Source organism: Falco punctatus (genome assembly GCF_963210335.1).
Source record: "Falco punctatus genome assembly, chromosome: 5".
Taxonomy (NCBI): Eukaryota; Metazoa; Chordata; class Aves; order Falconiformes; family Falconidae; genus Falco; species Falco punctatus.
The window spans coordinates 6,267,089-6,284,462 of NC_137584.1; the positions used below are offsets into that span (position 1 = coordinate 6,267,089).

The window sequence follows — 17,374 nt, forward strand, 5'->3', positions numbered from 1 at the left end:
AATATTGAGCCTTTCCATGAAATAAAGCCTGCCAGTTGTGTCAACATCACTTGAGATGAGCTTCTATGGAGCCTTAAATTAACACTGGGTAGAATACAAACAGTAAAAAGTGCTACAGCTAAAAGTAAGAGAAGCAAGAGATCTTCTAAAAGATCTCTTAATTTGGAAAGCACTTATTAAAGATTATGCCACTTCAAAGTCAACTGACCTCAACTGAACACATAACTTCATTCCAACTGAAAGTGATAAGTATAGTTAAATGTTCCATCATTTAAATGTTCCAAAGGTCACATGGTCTTTTCTCATTCATACCCTCAGGCAAGGTAAATTACATTTACATCCACTTTACAGTCCCTTTATGCTGCCAAGGCTGCACAGAGAGACTGTGGCATACATGTGAATAAAGCCCAGCGAATTTATGAATACACAAGCCTACTACCCACATGGTCTCCAGTTTCTGCCATCAGTGAAATGATCCACATCTCATGAGAGAAAAATCAGTATGGCATAGAACGGACAGAGCTCTTATGATCACAAGACTCTATGAAAGTTATTTTCCTCCCCCTCTCTAACGCCAATTTAGTTCAGATCTTTGGAAAAAAATAATCTTTAAGATTAGAAGTCCATGATTAGCCATACCAGAACACTGCAACAGTTAAAAAGGAATTTTTATTCTTAGAATATACCAAATTACAGAAAATCTCCCAACTAAAAGATTTTGGAAGAGCTCAGTTTAGCTATAAGCATTAAATAGTGCAACTACTACTACTAACTACTGAGAGGAAACTAGGAAAATTAGATGACAAGGTTAGCTGAGATAGATGAACAGAGTTTTTAATACAACATTGGATCTAAGTCCACAAAAGGCAAGTACTTCATTTATCAAAACAGACTGCATTCTTAAGTGGCAATTCAAAAGGGTTTTTTTTGTTTGACTGGGTTTTAAGCTTTTGTAATTTTCTTATCTACTAATATACAGCCTCCATTTCCTCTCCTCATAAGCTTTTCCTCACTATCTTCTGTAATAGCTGAAGTATGGAAAATACTGAAAAGGTCTGTTAGGACCTGCTAACAGAAAATACATTTAGAGGACATGGACAATAGTAGAGGCTATAACCCCAACCTTCAGTTTTCCTTGATCTCAGTTGTGGCGTCCAGCTCTTCTGTTTATTCCCTTTTACTTTTCTCCAAAGGACCAAAGAAATTTTAATGATTCAAAAGGGACCAACTGATAGTTTACCTGCAAAAGGAGGTTGCTACATCCTTTCCTAAAACCAATTAGGACTGCCCCAAAACTGATGCTACAGAAAGAGACAGAATGTCTAAGCAGCTTTCATAAATTTTCCTGATTACAGTTGCATTAAAAGTGCCAAAAATATTCTTTCAGGAGTATCCTTACCTCTGAATTAATTACTTTAATCAGGAAGAAAATGTGATAAACAGTCTTAGTTAACACAGAAAGTTGGCGACATCTCTCTAGATACACTTGAATAGAAGGCTCTACCCTTTGCTGCAGTTTACTCCAGAAAAGAGTCAGTTCCCTAGAACAAGAGAACAATATTTCAGGGCCAGCAACACAACCACTAATCTGATCACAAGAAATGCAAGGTTGAAAACAGTTTCTATTTTTTCTTTGGGGAAGGAAAAAAATCTGAATTTATTCCCTTATCTTACAGGGAAAAGCTTTTATTAATTTACCCACAGTATTAGTATCTGATTTTCAGAATTATTACCATGACTCAATTCTAGAAGGACAGATCAGAATACAACCAGTATTATCACGATTTATGCTACATAATTTACAGACTCATGATGTGTCTTGAAAAAAGTCTTGCAAAGTAGTTTACTCTTCACAGAACAGAATTTTTACACCTCTGAATCCTTAGTAATTACTAACAGCTATAGGAGGATGCCTTTTCTCTGTTGTAGATACATTTTTCTTGAGCTGCTCTGTTTTAAGAGCTGAATCTGTGATTTAGTGAGCAATTAGAACCAAAGCCAAACAGTATTACTGCATCTGCATTAAGTCACTAGTTCATTCCTCCTTAGGTGCAAACAGCCAGGGGTATTTAGTACCTTGTGGAATGGTGTAACCCCCAAAACTTTAGCAGAATCTGTTAAAGCAAAATCCTGCATTAGCAGATGTTCCCATGCTGTTGCACATAAAAATGACATGCACAAAGAAAGCGAATTGTACAGGTTTGGAGTACAACCAAACTCAGCAGTTGGAAATTCAGACCCTAACAGCTCGAACAGCTGCCAAAGACCAGTTATTTGTTCTCACATTAATGAGAGCAAGCCTTAAAAAACAAGTATCTTCATCTAACTTATTATTTTGGTTATAGTAGCACAGACCTCCTTTTCTAGAAGTTTGTTAGAGAAAGAAATACTGTGTTATGACGTAAGGACAGATGGGAACCGCATTTATGCATTAAATGTTGACATAATGCTGACTAGCTGCCTGCAGATATTAAATTAGTTATTTCTACAGCATAAGATTATTGTCAAGAAAAATCATTAACCAGCTACTGGTATTTGTAAATGCCTCATCATACCTGCAGCCTTCAAATTCCCATAATGGAAGCTAATCCTGTCAAATATTCTTTTCTTTTTTAGCTTTGAGAGCCACACCTCCTTCTTGTTTAGCTCCCGAATTTTATCACCTGAAGTAAGTTAACTTATGGCTTATGTACAAAACTAATTTTTGTTCCACTAGGCAGAAAGCAATATTCAGACTCACCAGGCACAGTACATCTCTCCTTGCTGCAGCTGGCGAGATAGAAACGCTGCACATAAAATTAGAGCACTTTTTTCATCTCCATCAGATTCTAGGTTACAGATCATTTCTAGAGCATCTTTACAATCTACTTCCGCGATCTAGAAGGTAGGAAAGAACACAAGACTAAGAAAGTGGTTTTGTTTTCAGACACACAGTCATCCGATGATTTGTAAAAAGACAGACTGATTATGCCACCAGAAGAATTGTTCTATTAAAGTGAACAAACTTTTTCTTTTGTATCTACTCTTCCTAAATTTTTTTAGGTACAACATTAATTATTAAAATATATTACATACATATGATAATTATAATAAGCAGATTTATAACTTCAAACTGTAGCATAACACAAAAAGATTATTACCTGAAATTCTAACATAGATTAGAACTAGTCACTGATATTACTACTGCTTTAATGCAATAGGCTGGGCTATTAATGAATCCAAAGTTTACCATGAACGTCCCAGTATTTTTAAAAAAAATCAAAGATAAAAAGAAGAGGAAAGCTGAATGCTCTTCTAGAAGAGCATTACAGTCCCTGCAATGCAACTTATTTGTTCAAGCAATGATGGAAGCACTGTATTTTTGTAGCAAAACAAAGGGAAAAACAGTCACCCAGTACTACTAGACTATCCGTCCTGAATCAGCGCAGCTCTTACGACAACTACAATCTAATTCGATTCCCAGTAGACTGGTTTGATTACATCAATCAGCACATCTGGCAGGACTTGCTGGTATTTATTCTTTGACACAAGCATTTGAAGAATAACTTGACCACTGCAACGGCACTGTCAGAAGTCTCTCTTGAGAAATCACATCACCACCCAAAGCAAGAAACAGAAAGGCCAAACACCAGCTAGTTCAGCACTTTGGATAAAGTGGCAGCACAGCTTGGGGTGATCACCATGGTATCCAGGTGTCGGTCCAGCAATCAAGCTACAATTCTGAAGGGTAAAGGAACTCATTTTTTTCACCTGAACTGACATTTTGTAAATATACTAATGACCCTTCATTGAACATGATTTAAGGTTTAGTAACCTCAAAGTCATCTTCTAAAGAAAACTGCATTTCTCAAGACCTTAGAGAAGATGCATTAAAATAACTGTTGTACCAATCTAGACCGAAGGTCTGCTTTGCTGAGCACCTCATCTCAGACAGGATCCATCAGTTCAAACCACAGGGAAGAAGATGGGAAACTGAACTTACAATAAAGGGAATTTTTTTCTGAAATGCTTTTCCAGCCCCTCAGAGTTCCTAAGGGACCCAGCCTGAGCAAAGGTCTGTACAGGTCCAGCCATCACGTCTGTCAGTCTATCGTTTCACACACTGCAGATTTGAATTCTTCACATAATTGAAGCAAACCATTAGACTAATCCAAGCTGAAAATGAGTTCAAATGCTACTTTTCTGCCTGTTCTGAATGGGTATCAAAATTCCCACACCTCCACAGAGTGAGCTATACTTCTTTATGGTTTACCTTTTTTCCCCCATTTTCTTATTTCCTCACACTACAAAATTACCATCCTTCTCAGTTCAGAAGTTCACCTTGACGTGTTTCTAGCATATCTGTCTTCTCTTGGTAATACACAAACTTTCCAGAATGGTTGGTAATATTAGCTGAAGCTGCAAAGCTAAGCAATCCAAGGTTTGGAAAGTTCTGTATTAGGTTCTCTGTGATAACCCAGTCTGAACTTATCTGTATGTTATGGCATCCTAAGAAACAAGGCTACCCCATTCCTTTTGTCCATGGGATTCACGGTTCACCCACTGACCATTCTGCTTTGGAAGCACGGTGGGGCTGAATAACGAAGGCAGCACATTTGCAGGGTCACTAATTCCAAATTCCATTGAGTCTTCAGCAAACAAACATGAGATTGGCACAGCCCTGTCACAGCTCCTCCTGAGCCTGTTCTGGCAGGGCCTACAGCAGCCAGGGCTGGCAGGGTGAGACCGATCCGATCCTACTGAGCATCAGCAGAATGTGCCCAGTGAGAAGCTGTCATCTTAGAACTTAGCCTCTATCTAGGGTAGGAAACTTCCAACTCTAATCACTGCATAGTTTTCATCCCTTTAAGATCAATTTTAAGATGCTTAATACTTACTAAAATAAAAAGATGACAGAGACAAAAAGAGAGCAGAGAGATGCAGACAATCAAGAAAACTGACAATTGCAGTTAGTTTTCCTTTAAGAATGAAAAAGTCAGACGGGATGGGGTGAGAAATTAAGACATCACCTAAAGAATGCAGAAGAGCAAAGCTGTTATCTCTTCTTTGACTTCTGCATTTAAATAAGAAGGATTTTATATTTCAAGCCAGATCAAGTATCTGATTTCACCTTCACTTTTACCAGGGCATTTGGGTCAAAAAATGCTACTTTCAGTTCAGAGAATAAACATTAACATCTAAAAGGGCCTCATTTATGTATGAGGTACTACACAAAAAGCTACAGTTAAAATATTAAGAGTGGGAAAACCACTATCCTCACCTTACTAACAAGGTCTGAGGCAGAGTTCTAAAATACTTCAAACAAAAAACCCCATGAAGTTGTGGCAAAGCCAGAAATTCCCGCTAGCAACCTAATATTACGCTTCCACAAGTGTTTTAATCAAGTCATTACTAGTCCATTTAAAAGTGACTTAAATGAAAAGAAAAAACAAAATATCAAAAATAATGTACATATTTTACAAGAAAAACCTCTTCTACAGAAAAATAGCCTACAATTGGTGACTTTATTATCATTAAAGAAATAAGTCTAAGAAAGTTCTTCGTTTTTTTACTTACTTCTTCCATTAGCTTTTCATTTGGTGATCCTGAACAAAGACAGACCAAGTACGTTTGCTTGAAATTGCCTTTTGCACTGATTTCTGGATGGTCAGAGCACAGTTTTGCCAGGGCAGTAGCCTGCATTAATTGCTTTGTTTTCATCAGGTGCTTAATTCGCATATCCAGCAGGACGGGACCTTCAAACACTAAAAATTCATTCACTTCAAAGAAAAACAAGCCAAATTATTACATACACATTTCACAGCAGGTCATAAGAGTTAACACATGTCATTTACTCATTCATGGTTAACCTCTAAAATTTATACAAATCACAAAAGCTACAAAAGGTATGAAACAAAGATGAGAAAAAGCGTCTTTGAGAACTGTACTTGTTTATTATAAGGATTCCCTGCTACAGACCTTTTACCTACTTGCAGGTTTTAATTCATTCTACTTTCTTGGCAAAACAGCTGCATACAAAACATATTTAAAAAACATACATTTCTTAAAATATTTAGATACCATTTGATTATATTCTACAGAAAGACAAACAACACAAAACCACTACTCTCACAACCTTCTTTATACATATATACAACTATTAGCTATGCTATTGCTAATAGTTGCCTTTTAAAGACCTTGCTATGAAAGGATAAACGTGACAACTGTAGAAGTATCTGAAGTCCTTTCTATTGGTGTTAAATATTTTGTATTACACATTCGCATAAAGGAGTTTGACTGCGTTCTAAGTTTTTTGTAGGAAACTTACTTGGCTGAAAAAATCTTGTATAAATTTGACTGTTTTATAGTTTAAAACTCAAAAGACACAGGAATGGCTGTATTTTATTCCATTATATTTTGCAGATATGCTACTACCAGAGTTAAAACTGTCTACACTAACAACCCAACTCCAGGTGCTTCCGTGGAAAGTATAAGAATTCTACAATAAGAAAGGGGAAGCATAGGTTAATGTTCCTACTGTTACATATACATCTCAGGTCTCATCCCGATCTTCAAGATCAGAATTGCTTCAGCTTTGAAGCATGAGGTTTAGTATTACTTCCAAAATATTTAAAGTCAATTATTAAAACTAAATAGACACGGAGACAATTGACTTCGTTTAAACCTTTTCACATCAACCCCTCCCTGTGACAACTGTTTCCATAAGCTAGTTACAAGCTGTATGGAAAAATCTTTTTTGGTTTTCAGTTATCTGCATCTTAACTGCATTCTCTCATCTCTTAAAACCAACAGATTTCTACTAGTTTTTTTTTTCCATTCATTCACAAAAAACAGAAGATACATAATAGTCTTTCAGTGTTAGGGTAAAATCTTGTTTTTTTCTAAAAAAAAAAAAATTCCATCCTTTGAGTATTTTCTTCATCCTTTCTTGAAACCTTCTGGACATTTGCAGTGCTCACTTTCTAACACATAGAAATATTCATTACATCCCTCTTCATTTACTTGCCTTGAATTCCACTTGAATCACGTTGCCCATTCACCTCATTTTTTTTTACTTCCCAAGTCCTGTTTGGTCTTGATGAAATAAATTCAGTAATTTCAGCATATGCAAAATTAATTGTCTCTCTAGTATTTTCAGTATTAGTATACCAAACAGGTTTACTCAGAGAAGGAAAAAAAAAAAAAAAGACCATCTCATTTTATTCTTTGCTTCCTTCCATCCTAGTTGGTTTTTGATTCATGCCTGTCTTTCATTTTATCTCATGATTTCTCCTTCTTCTAGCTACTTATACAGGATATTACTAAAAGCCCATCTTGCAACAGAAATTAGGTCAACGGTTTTCTTTATCATTTTAGTGCACACAATTTTAAGACAGAAAATACTGCCTTTTGCACAAAACAGGCCTGTTAGACCCCATCATTATCTTTCATGCATTTTCAGATTCATGGTTGAATTACCATTTCAACCAACTTAGTTGGTTAGTCATTCAGGATCCTTGTGCATTATTACGAATGATCAGCCATGGCTCACTGATGTGTAAGAATATTCAGTCGAATATGCGTTCTTTCTTCCTCTCTCCATGTTGATGAGTATATGACCAGATTTTTGTTCATGCAGAAATAAAGGAAAACTAGAGCGCAGTAACAGACAATTGGTAGACTATCACCATTTCTGTGTTTCTTAGAGGACATCTGCCTTTTAAAAAGTAGGATAAACGTTCCTTTAATGTCATTACCAATGCTTCATAAAAAACACTCATACTCTTTTGTCAACCCACAAATGACCCAGCGATGAATTAAATTCAACAGTTTTAGCCTTGCTCTTCCTTCTACCAGGTACCTGTAATCCTTTCACCCACAGCATTTATTCCCAGATAGTTTGCCTGGAATAACATTGGAACATTTTACCTTATTTCCGCAACAAGATACAGGAAGACCTTGGACTTTAAGCCATGTTGGTAACCCAAGATGTTTTGCTCTGATTTATTATTATAATTACTGCATTTAACATTGCAGAGACTGTGTTCTGTCTGCTAGTCCTCAGTAATCCTCCTCCTTTAGTGTTTACTGCTTCAGCCAGCCTACCTTGCATAAGCATCAGAACATTTTCCGTTATCTTCTCAATAAGATACAGGAAGACCTCAGGGTTAAAGCTACATATTAGCTCTTAAGCCTTTATTCTAATCCAAGTGATTATAATCATTACAGTTAACATTTGAAAGCCAATTCAAAGCACAAGTTTTAATTATATTTATTTCATAACTGAACTATGTACTGCATTTTGAGACAGAAAACAGTGCTGAGGTGGCAGAAGCAAGTCTATCATGAGGAAGAGTCTTACTGACAAGATTTTGGGGTGTTTTTATGTAACACTTTGTAAACATATATTTATAGTGCAATGTCTATTTCCAAAGTTATTGTAAACAAATGTTTAGTTTACCATAACAAATACAACTTCACAAATATACTTTGAGGCACAAGTGCTTTTTCAGTGCAAGTCAGAGCCTCTATGAGCACAAAACCTGAAGTATTTAATGAGAATGATCTAGTTATCAATGGCATGGTTCTTGGAAAAATTATGTCATTTTTGTGCAATGCTCCACCATTCATTAAAATTCATAAACTTATGTTTGTGCAAGGCGCGTGCAGAATTCATATAAGATTACAGAACTAACATGAGAGAAAAAAAAGACTAGCAGGTGACATTTGACGGATGATACTATGATCTACTAAATCCAGCAAATAGACTTGGAGATACTGGAATCTAACCTTTTAGACACAGTTTCCCTGTTATTCCTTTGAATCCTATAGTGAGCATCTCACATCATACTACCAAGTGATTCTGTGTCAAGCCCGCAAGAACTACTATGAACTTTTATAGCAGGTAACACACCATACATGGATTAAAAATGTAATCCATAGATTAATAGCACAAAAGAAGAGCATGAATAAGCCACAAGCACAGTACTGTAGTAGGAAGTTCTCTATGGTGGACAGTTCACACGTATGTCCTGTTTTGGCTGACTGCAGAAACTGTAGAACATAAAAGCAGAGAATTTTTGCCTTACTTAAAGCACTCAATCCTACTACTCTACACCAATTCTTGGGTACGTATAGATTAACCTACCATAGACCATGTCTTCTCAACCTCATTCCGGCCAAGGAGGATGAAAGCAGGTGAACGTACATATGGGCTATCCATCTCAAAGAACTTTAGTTACTAGTCAGTAACCTCTTTAGTGTTAGTCCACATGCATGTTCACACTGTGGGTGACTCTGAACAGTACTGCACACTTCCATATTTATCTGGAGCTGGGTCTCAGAATCCTTCACACAAACACCACCTTAGCACAATTCTATTGAATGCAGCGCCAATCCTGGATGCTCCTATAATGGCATATTGTTTGGTGAAAGGGTAAGAGAACTTCCAGGTGGCTGTTTTGAATACACTCAGGATTTTTATTATTTTTTTATTATTTTTTTTTTAAGTGAGGCTGCTGGTATCATTTGATTTCTGGTGGTGGATGCTCTGATTACTGAAAATTGTTCTATGCTGGCTGTTTAAGTTCTAACCTGCCTGTTATCCACCTTGATAATCTCTGAATAGCGATGGTTGTTTCCTTGAAGCTCTTTTCAGTAGGACATACTTCAGAAGTATGCCTACTATATTCAAACTTACGAAAATTTCAAGAACTTACTTCTTGGCACCCAGGTTTAAATCTCTAAGGATAATCAAAATCAGATAAAAAAAGCAGCAGCCATCTGGCTTTTTGTAGGATTCTCTCAGATATTTTCCTTCACTCGCCCTCAGTACCAGCTGAGGATACCAATGACAGCTTTGAAGGATTTGACCATCACTGCAAGAACATGATAAGAACAGAAAGATAGATTCATGTTGAAGAGCACAAGCCACTGACAAATACTGAAGATGGAAGTGCAGTAGAGTGTTTTAACATCATATATAGGCTACCACATGGCCCAAAACATTGGGCATGCTTCCAATTTTCAGTCTTTGGTGCACTAAGCATTAAGGCCGTACAGATTAGCCACACAATGTCAAAAAACCATAAATTTTGGTTGCCATGAATGCAGATCAGCTTCAATTCAAGATTAAAATCAGACCTGATCTCAAATTAAGCTATCTGGTAGTTCAGAAGGAGGCCAGTAAGACAGAAGACCTACTGTCATGTGAAGAATTAAGATCAGCTTAAGGTTTCTTTCCCTAATCAATTAATGAAGCAGGGAAACATGGAAAATTCCTCTCTCTAAATGTAAGTGCTTCTTGTTCATCATACGCAATCTCAAGAAAAAAAGTAGTCATGCAGCTGAAACCTCAAACAGTAGCAGGTCCAGTCAACACGCGAATGCAATGCAACATCTGATAGTAATATGAAAACAGCTGACAAGCGCTAAAGCAGGTGAACCATTTACTTTCAGACTACTTAGTGATCACAGCTAATACTGCCATCTTGAATTTAAATGATGTGGATAATTTATTTTCACACATCTAGGATACCTTTCCAGATTTCTTTCTGCTTTGGCAGTGAACTTTTGGTAGTTGCTCCCACTATTTGAGGTGGAAACTGGTTGAGCTGTGCTCCACAGAGAGAATGTTACCAAAGCACTCAGTAACAGATCTCTGAAGTGTTATTTTAGAAGACTAGTACTTTGCTATCCTCATGACCTGATGGGATCATGTAACTTTGGGTGATCTTTCAAGTCTAAAATGTCCACGATGTTATACAGACAAAACATGAAAATTTGATAGATGTTCTTTAAATGCATAGGAGACAGGTTTAGGTGAAAAAGAAGAAAATTCACATGAAGAAAACCCAAGTAGTTTATAGCTCTTAAGCACACTTTAAGAGATAATACTGCTGAGGAACCAGAATTTGAATCAAGAAGTTGCAGGCCTACTCACGTAATTGTTGTGGGTCCTGTCAGGTAAAGACATAGGCAAAGGACAGAAGTAAGAAACGATGTGTAACTGGGGGAAGGACTTGACTTTGGCACTGAACTGCTCTGAGGGAGTAGAAGGTTGTCTGGGCGTTCTTCAAATGAATGTAGATTGATCCATGACACAATACCAAACAGATTCAGGAAACTCCGGTTTCTCTCAGATGGCAGTCATGAGTAGTGCTATCAACTCCAGATGTCCACCTAGGGGGCCCACAAATGACATCCAAAGACCCTGCTTACAACTTAGTTTCTGCAAATAAATTCTCTTTGGAGTCACCAGTCAAGAATAAGAAAAAAATACACTCCTCGGCTCAGTAGGAATCCAATTCCCATTTCCAGGCTAGTCCTCCATACAAAAGACAAGCACGATGTGGGAACAAACACAGTCCCAAATGACAATGCTGATGTTTCACTTGCAGGGGGAGAGAGATAATTTTCTTCAGGAACAACTTAAGTGGGGTATCAGCATTACAACAGCTCCCAAGAGAAGATTTTATTTTTTTTGGTGACATCTGTTGCACAGAATTAGGTAACTTAAAGCCAGGTTTCTCAACATTCATGGTCAGAGACAGGGCAATGTCAATGTTTGTCACCCAAGCAGGTGGCAAATCAAGTGCCCAAGAATATTTCCAGTGCAAAAAGATTTTATACAAGGACACAAAATCTGTGTCTACTGTATGCATGAACTGTACTGTAAGAACTACAAGACAGACTTCACTATTTTACATCATAGTACTGTATGAACATCTTGTAGTGATGCAGTAATACTCATCAGCAAAGAAATTGGTGGCAGACATACTGTTCTTGTCAGTGCTTCAAACAACTGGCTATCCGTCCTCTACTTCTTCTGAGCTCCTTAGTGCATGAATCCTTACAGACACACATTTGTCAGAAAACTGAGCTGTGCCCAAGGCAGTCAGGAGTAAGGCAATTACTTAATGACATGGCACTCAGAACGGTCTCCCTAACCTCTCAGCGAGTACTTCCTGCTCATATTTAGACGGAACTCATGCAACAGCATATTCCCAAGAGGAAAAGAAGAGTCCAGTTCAGACAAGCCTGCATTTGCTTGACTGTAATCAGAACAAACCAGCTGTGCTGTGGGGTCAGAGAAAATGAATTTGTCTCTCACACTACATCCTGAGTTTGTACTACTTGAGAACAGAGGAATTCAAAAGGATCTGAAACAGACACCTAGTTGTGCTTCCTAAAGGGGATGCAGAGAGGCAAACTGACCTTCAGGAGTCAACAACAGTGTACTTCAAGAAGAGCACTTCACTGACCTAAAATTGAGCAGATACCCAGTTATGTCAAAGATACTGAATAGGTCATAATTGAGACTACCAAGACTGAAATAAAACAAATACGAAGCAACAACTAAAATACAGGCAACAAAACCTTAAGAGAACGATACGAGGAAAAACACTTTGTCTCAACTAGTTGTTTTGTCTCCAACAGATGTTACACTAACCATTACTCAAAGACTGAGTTGATCAAATATGCCAAATTACAACATCTCAGTGTAACAAGCTGACACCCTAAATACTTGGGAACTTCTGAAATAGCAAATGGTAAAGGCAACATTAAGAACACAAAATCCTGTAAGCAGAGTTTACAAATATTCCAAAGACTGTTATACCAGAGTTAAGGCTGGAGACTGCTGAGACACAGCTGTCCACTGAAAGAAGGTAAGTGGTAACCAGTGGGGGTGCTGGATTACAGTCAATGAAGTAGGTCTCCAGGCAATGGAGTTTTGGTATTACTAAAATGTCTTTCAAATTACTAAAATGTCCTTCAAATTAGCAAGACTGCATAAAACAATGCAGTATTACAGAGCATTACAATAACTACACAACAGCTTGTCAACTGAGTAACAAAAATGTCATATGTAATATGACAATCTTGCCACTGATACAAGTAACTGTAGCAGGAGTCAGTAAAGTCCAAGGCAGAAGCACCCCTGGGTAAACAACACTCAGGTGGCAAAAGGAATCTTGAAATATCCACCAAAAAAAACCAACCCAACCAAAAAAAGCTATGCAGGAAAACACCAACAAAACAAATAGTCATCAAAACCAGATTCATGAGGGAGTTCTTAAAACCCCCTCAAATATAAGGCAAGTAATGTATTAATTAAACCTCTCTTAGAAGTACCTTACTGTTACGAGGACTAGAAGATGGTTGATATGAAGCTAGTGTAAAAATACTCTGGGGGACTCTGAGAACTGCATACCAATCCAAAATCTGTATTAGAAGCACAATAAATTATTAAAAGAAGTGGCAAAATGGAAATCTTGTGGAAGAGTAAGTGTGACTTTTGTAAAAAAAAATAAAAATAAATTGCATTATACACTTACTGGACTTATCTGAGGGAGTTATGATAATATGAATAAAGGAGATCCAGTTAGTTTTCTAAAGGTATTAAAAGAAGTCTCTCAAACCCTTAAAGATACCAAACTATGTTGGCAGTAAAAAGAATATCCTTATATGGATAAATAATCAGGTAAAAGAAAAAAAACCTCAGTGAGTTCCCTGAGGATCTGCACCAGCACCTCTGCTGTCCAGCATTTTTATAAATATTTGGAAAAGGGGCATAGAGAACACTGTGATAAAACATGCTGATAAAAGCAGGGTAAGTAAGAACATGCCACCACTTATGGGAAAATCCTAACACTGAAATAGGTACTACTTCTTAGGAAAGAAATTGGACTAAACCAGACAACTTTAAATAAAACATCAGTTCAGTGCTCAGTCAAGAAGCAAGTCTACTGCTAGGAAACATTATGAAAGAAATGCAGAATGAAGCGGATGATCAGTACATCTACATGCTGACTGCTTTGGGCCCCCATATGAGGCATGGGACAGTAAAGCTAGAAGGTAGCATGGAACAGACTACAGGAGAGAGAAGATGGGATGTGACAGCAGTCTAACAAATCACATCTTATGATGCATTCATTAAAAGACATGAGAACAGTTTACTTCTTAATAAATAGAGAGTATCACATGAAATAAGCAGGCATCAGACTAAAAGCAGGCACAGTAAGAGGAACTACTTGATATGAGAACTGTTAACTCTGCCAGACGCTTAGGTGTGATAGTTCATATAGATTCTACAACCAATTAGGCAAAGAATCAAAAAAAGCAAAAAAACCAGCTAAGACTTATTAACACAAAGATACCACTTCTGAATTGCAAATCATTAACAACAGAAATAATACACCAAGAAAATATCATTGTAAGCCTCTGCTGATCATACACTCTTCCCTGAGCAACTGCTGTTAGCCATTCTCAGAACTCTGGTCTAAATGAATCTTTGGTAATGGCCCTCTTTACATTTCATAACTGAGTAAATGCCATTGTCATTTTAAAAAAAGTATTTTTTATTTTATGTCAAGTAATTTTTGTATAACAGTACTGAAGTTACCCCATTGTAAAATACCCTGCATGTAATCTCCCTTCATATGGCTTATGAAGAAAATGGCAAGATATCTACAGGTATGATTACGTTTTATGCAAAATACCAACGTTAAATTCTTTGTATATGCCTAGGAATACACTTTCTTAATTCAGACAATGCTTATTTATTTATATATTTATGTATTTATATAGCTTATATATTATCACAAACTATATTCAACAAAAGACTTCCATATATCATAATAATGTTTCAATGTATTATAAAAATTAGGCATATTTTATCCCAACCATAATTTTAAATTTTACCTTTATCTGGATCCAACTGTTCCTGGGAAAGAATAGCACACAACACTGGGTTCTTCCACACTCCTTTCTCTTGTGTAAGTGTAGTTAAAATGTGCAGTTCCCGGCTGCCATTTTCCATCAAGTTTTTATGAGCCACCTGAATAATATATATTATGAAACAAAGTATTGTTAAAAAAGATACTAAGAATATGTGCCTCATTTATACCTTATGTCAAAAAAGAAAACCCCAACATCCTTATCACATAAAGATTAAATGTATTACAAACCAACCTTAATATTCAGCCTATATAGGCTTTATTTCTGCCTAGGCTAAGAAACCAAAACAACTGTGTGCTCCAAACTCACCTTGAGATTTATTAAACAGGACGGCTGCTTAAATTTCTGAAACTAAATTTTAAAATAGGCCTTCCTTTTTAAAATGGATGAGCAAATTCTCTGCTCCACATAATGGTCCGGCACCAGCTGCCTAAATTCTTATTTTGGACTCTTTGGCAGCTCAATTTTTATGCACCAGAGACAATGAAAAGAATATTTTTGTAATGGCAGAAGACTTAAACTCTAAGACCTCACCTGCATGGTTATATGCAAATGTGATGAAGGCAGGCTGGAGTCTTAAAATCAATTAAAATACTTTCTACTACATTTAGATACTAGAACAAATTCTGGAAGCAGATGTATGCTTGGGGGCAAACTAAATACCTGCAAAAATCTGTGGCTTAAGTAGCAATGCACAACTAACACTGGTCCTTAAAAAAAGGGGGCTCGTGTTTTTCTCTTCACTTTTACTTTTCCACCTGCTCTGAAGGCTGTGAAACCTCCCAGCATCAGATGCATCCCTTGAGAATTGATTTATATCAGGCAGTTGCTAGTCAAAATTCACTCTAAAAATCAGCCTTGCATCTTCCTGTGTTACTGAGGCTGAGAATCCTGAGGTAACTGTATCTAGGTTTTTTTCACTGTTACTCCTTTCTCCTCCAACCCCCCATTTTTTTTTTTTTAACTGTAGGCAATACCTCCCAATGCGTATTTCTAACAGATAGCGAGAACCAGAATTGTTTCAACACTCTCCTTTAAAGCAGAGCTCTAATCCTTAACCAGCTAATGCCCTGTGGGATATCTAGCAATCCTGCAGTATTGATAGATTTTTCATTCATAGTCTCAAATGTAAAACCGTAACTAGTAAAGAATAACGTATTACTTCACTTCTAACAGTGTTAATACACAATCACCTTTTAAAACATGAGCCTTCTTTCACGTATCTGAAAATATTGTTTTCTCCACAGCTGCCACATGAACCACGACAGACAAAAGATATGACTGACAGCAATTACTGCAGAGTACATAGGATTTCCAGCTGAAGGCCTTGATCTACGTCAGCCACCAGGAAACAAGTCTTCAGACATACTACTTAACATCCCCGGGTTTCCAAACCATTCTTAAGAGCTGGTAAGTCTTCATTTCATGAATCAAACTCACCTGTACAAAAGCCTGAAATTCTTCCCATTTACTTTCAGGTAAATCAAGAGGCAGACACAGAAGTAGTTCAATACAGCTTCTGGAAGTGAAATGGAAATATTATTTGAGGTAATTTTTGGTTTTTAAAATGTATAATCAATTCTTTATTCTAGTAGCCAAACAGTTGTTTGAAACACCAAAGTCACAAACTAGTTTGGTTTCTTTGCACATATAAAGAAGAGGCAGTCATGTACACTTGCAGAAACTATAAAAGCAAACTCTTTCAAAGACACAGATTAAAAAAAATAAATTAGATTCACCATTGAAGTCCAAACCTGTAACAGCCTGCGCAAATTTATGCACTTTCATATTGCATGCAAATCAATAGTAGCGAAGTGTTTCAAGCCAGCGACGTTGGCTTGCCCTAGATCAGGAGTCACTCTCAAGACTGCCCCATTTCCAACAGCCAAAAATGTTCCCTCTCACATACAGCATTCACCATGAGGAAGGTAGGTGCTTCCCAATCTATTTAGAATTTCTATAGATTGTGAACTGGATTGGGAAAGCATTTAGGCAGTAACAAGTTTATACTGTACAGGCTGGGTTTAGTAACTGAAAAACATACTCACAGTGCTAAACGTTCAAGCACAAACGCTACATTTTCACACTCAGAGGTAAGATAAGGTCGTGCTTTAACATAACTTCGGATAGCCACTGTATACACCTCTAACAGGGGCAGAGGGTCTTCCGATGTTTTCCACTTCTCCGCATATTCCAGCAAAGTCTGTTTAGGAAAAGGAAAGAACAACCCCAAAATTCAGGAACATATTAAAGTTTTTAGCTTCATACTCCTCACTAGTAGATTTTCTTTCTTAATGATTACATCTATCTCCCTAATATGAATTACATGTTCTCAAAGCATGCCTTTTTTCCTTTAAATTTACTGTTTCATTAACAGTTGGAACTTAAGAGTCCCCACACAATCATTCTCTGATCACATTAAAATGTTACGACTGACACTTCTGCCCTATGGTATCACCATATAATTCATTTTAAATTCATATTTTCCCAATATAGAAGCCTGAAGAGCATTATCTGGGAACATACATACTTTCCTTTTTTTAGGGAACTCACAATTAAGGGACTGAAAACTCAGACATTCACTTCTAACAGTTCAGCTTCTAAAGCAAGTAAATTTGAAAGTATTAGCCTTTACTCGAACTTCTCTGCTTTTCAG

The 17,374-nt window shown here is 36.9% G+C and overlaps 1 protein-coding gene and 1 long non-coding RNA gene across 3 annotated transcripts in view; one reads left to right on the plus strand and one right to left on the minus strand.

Annotated features, from left to right (window-relative positions):
• ZNF292 (zinc finger protein 292) overlaps window positions 1-17,374 on the minus strand; it is a 54,986-nt gene that overhangs the window by 8,408 nt on the left and 29,204 nt on the right. Inside the window, exons 2-7 of the mRNA XM_080389313.1 lie at window positions 16,767-16,921; window positions 16,159-16,237; window positions 14,683-14,818; window positions 5,557-5,759; window positions 2,741-2,877; window positions 1,400-1,541 (exon numbers count right to left, since the gene is read on the minus strand). Of these exons, the coding sequence (XP_080245439.1) occupies window positions 1,400-1,541; window positions 2,741-2,877; window positions 5,557-5,759; window positions 14,683-14,818; window positions 16,159-16,237; window positions 16,767-16,921 (852 nt within the window). The remainder of the gene's footprint in view (window positions 1-1,399; window positions 1,542-2,740; window positions 2,878-5,556; window positions 5,760-14,682; window positions 14,819-16,158; window positions 16,238-16,766; window positions 16,922-17,374) is intronic.
• Window positions 1-17,374, plus strand: part of LOC308064660 — a 49,178-nt gene that overhangs the window by 3,141 nt on the left and 28,663 nt on the right. Inside the window, exons 2-3 of one of the 2 annotated variants that reach the window (XR_013928472.1) lie at window positions 15,966-16,073; window positions 16,197-16,266. This is a non-coding gene — a long non-coding RNA (uncharacterized lncRNA). The remainder of the gene's footprint in view (window positions 1-15,965; window positions 16,074-16,196; window positions 16,267-17,374) is intronic. The other variant, XR_013928473.1, reaches the window with a different exon arrangement.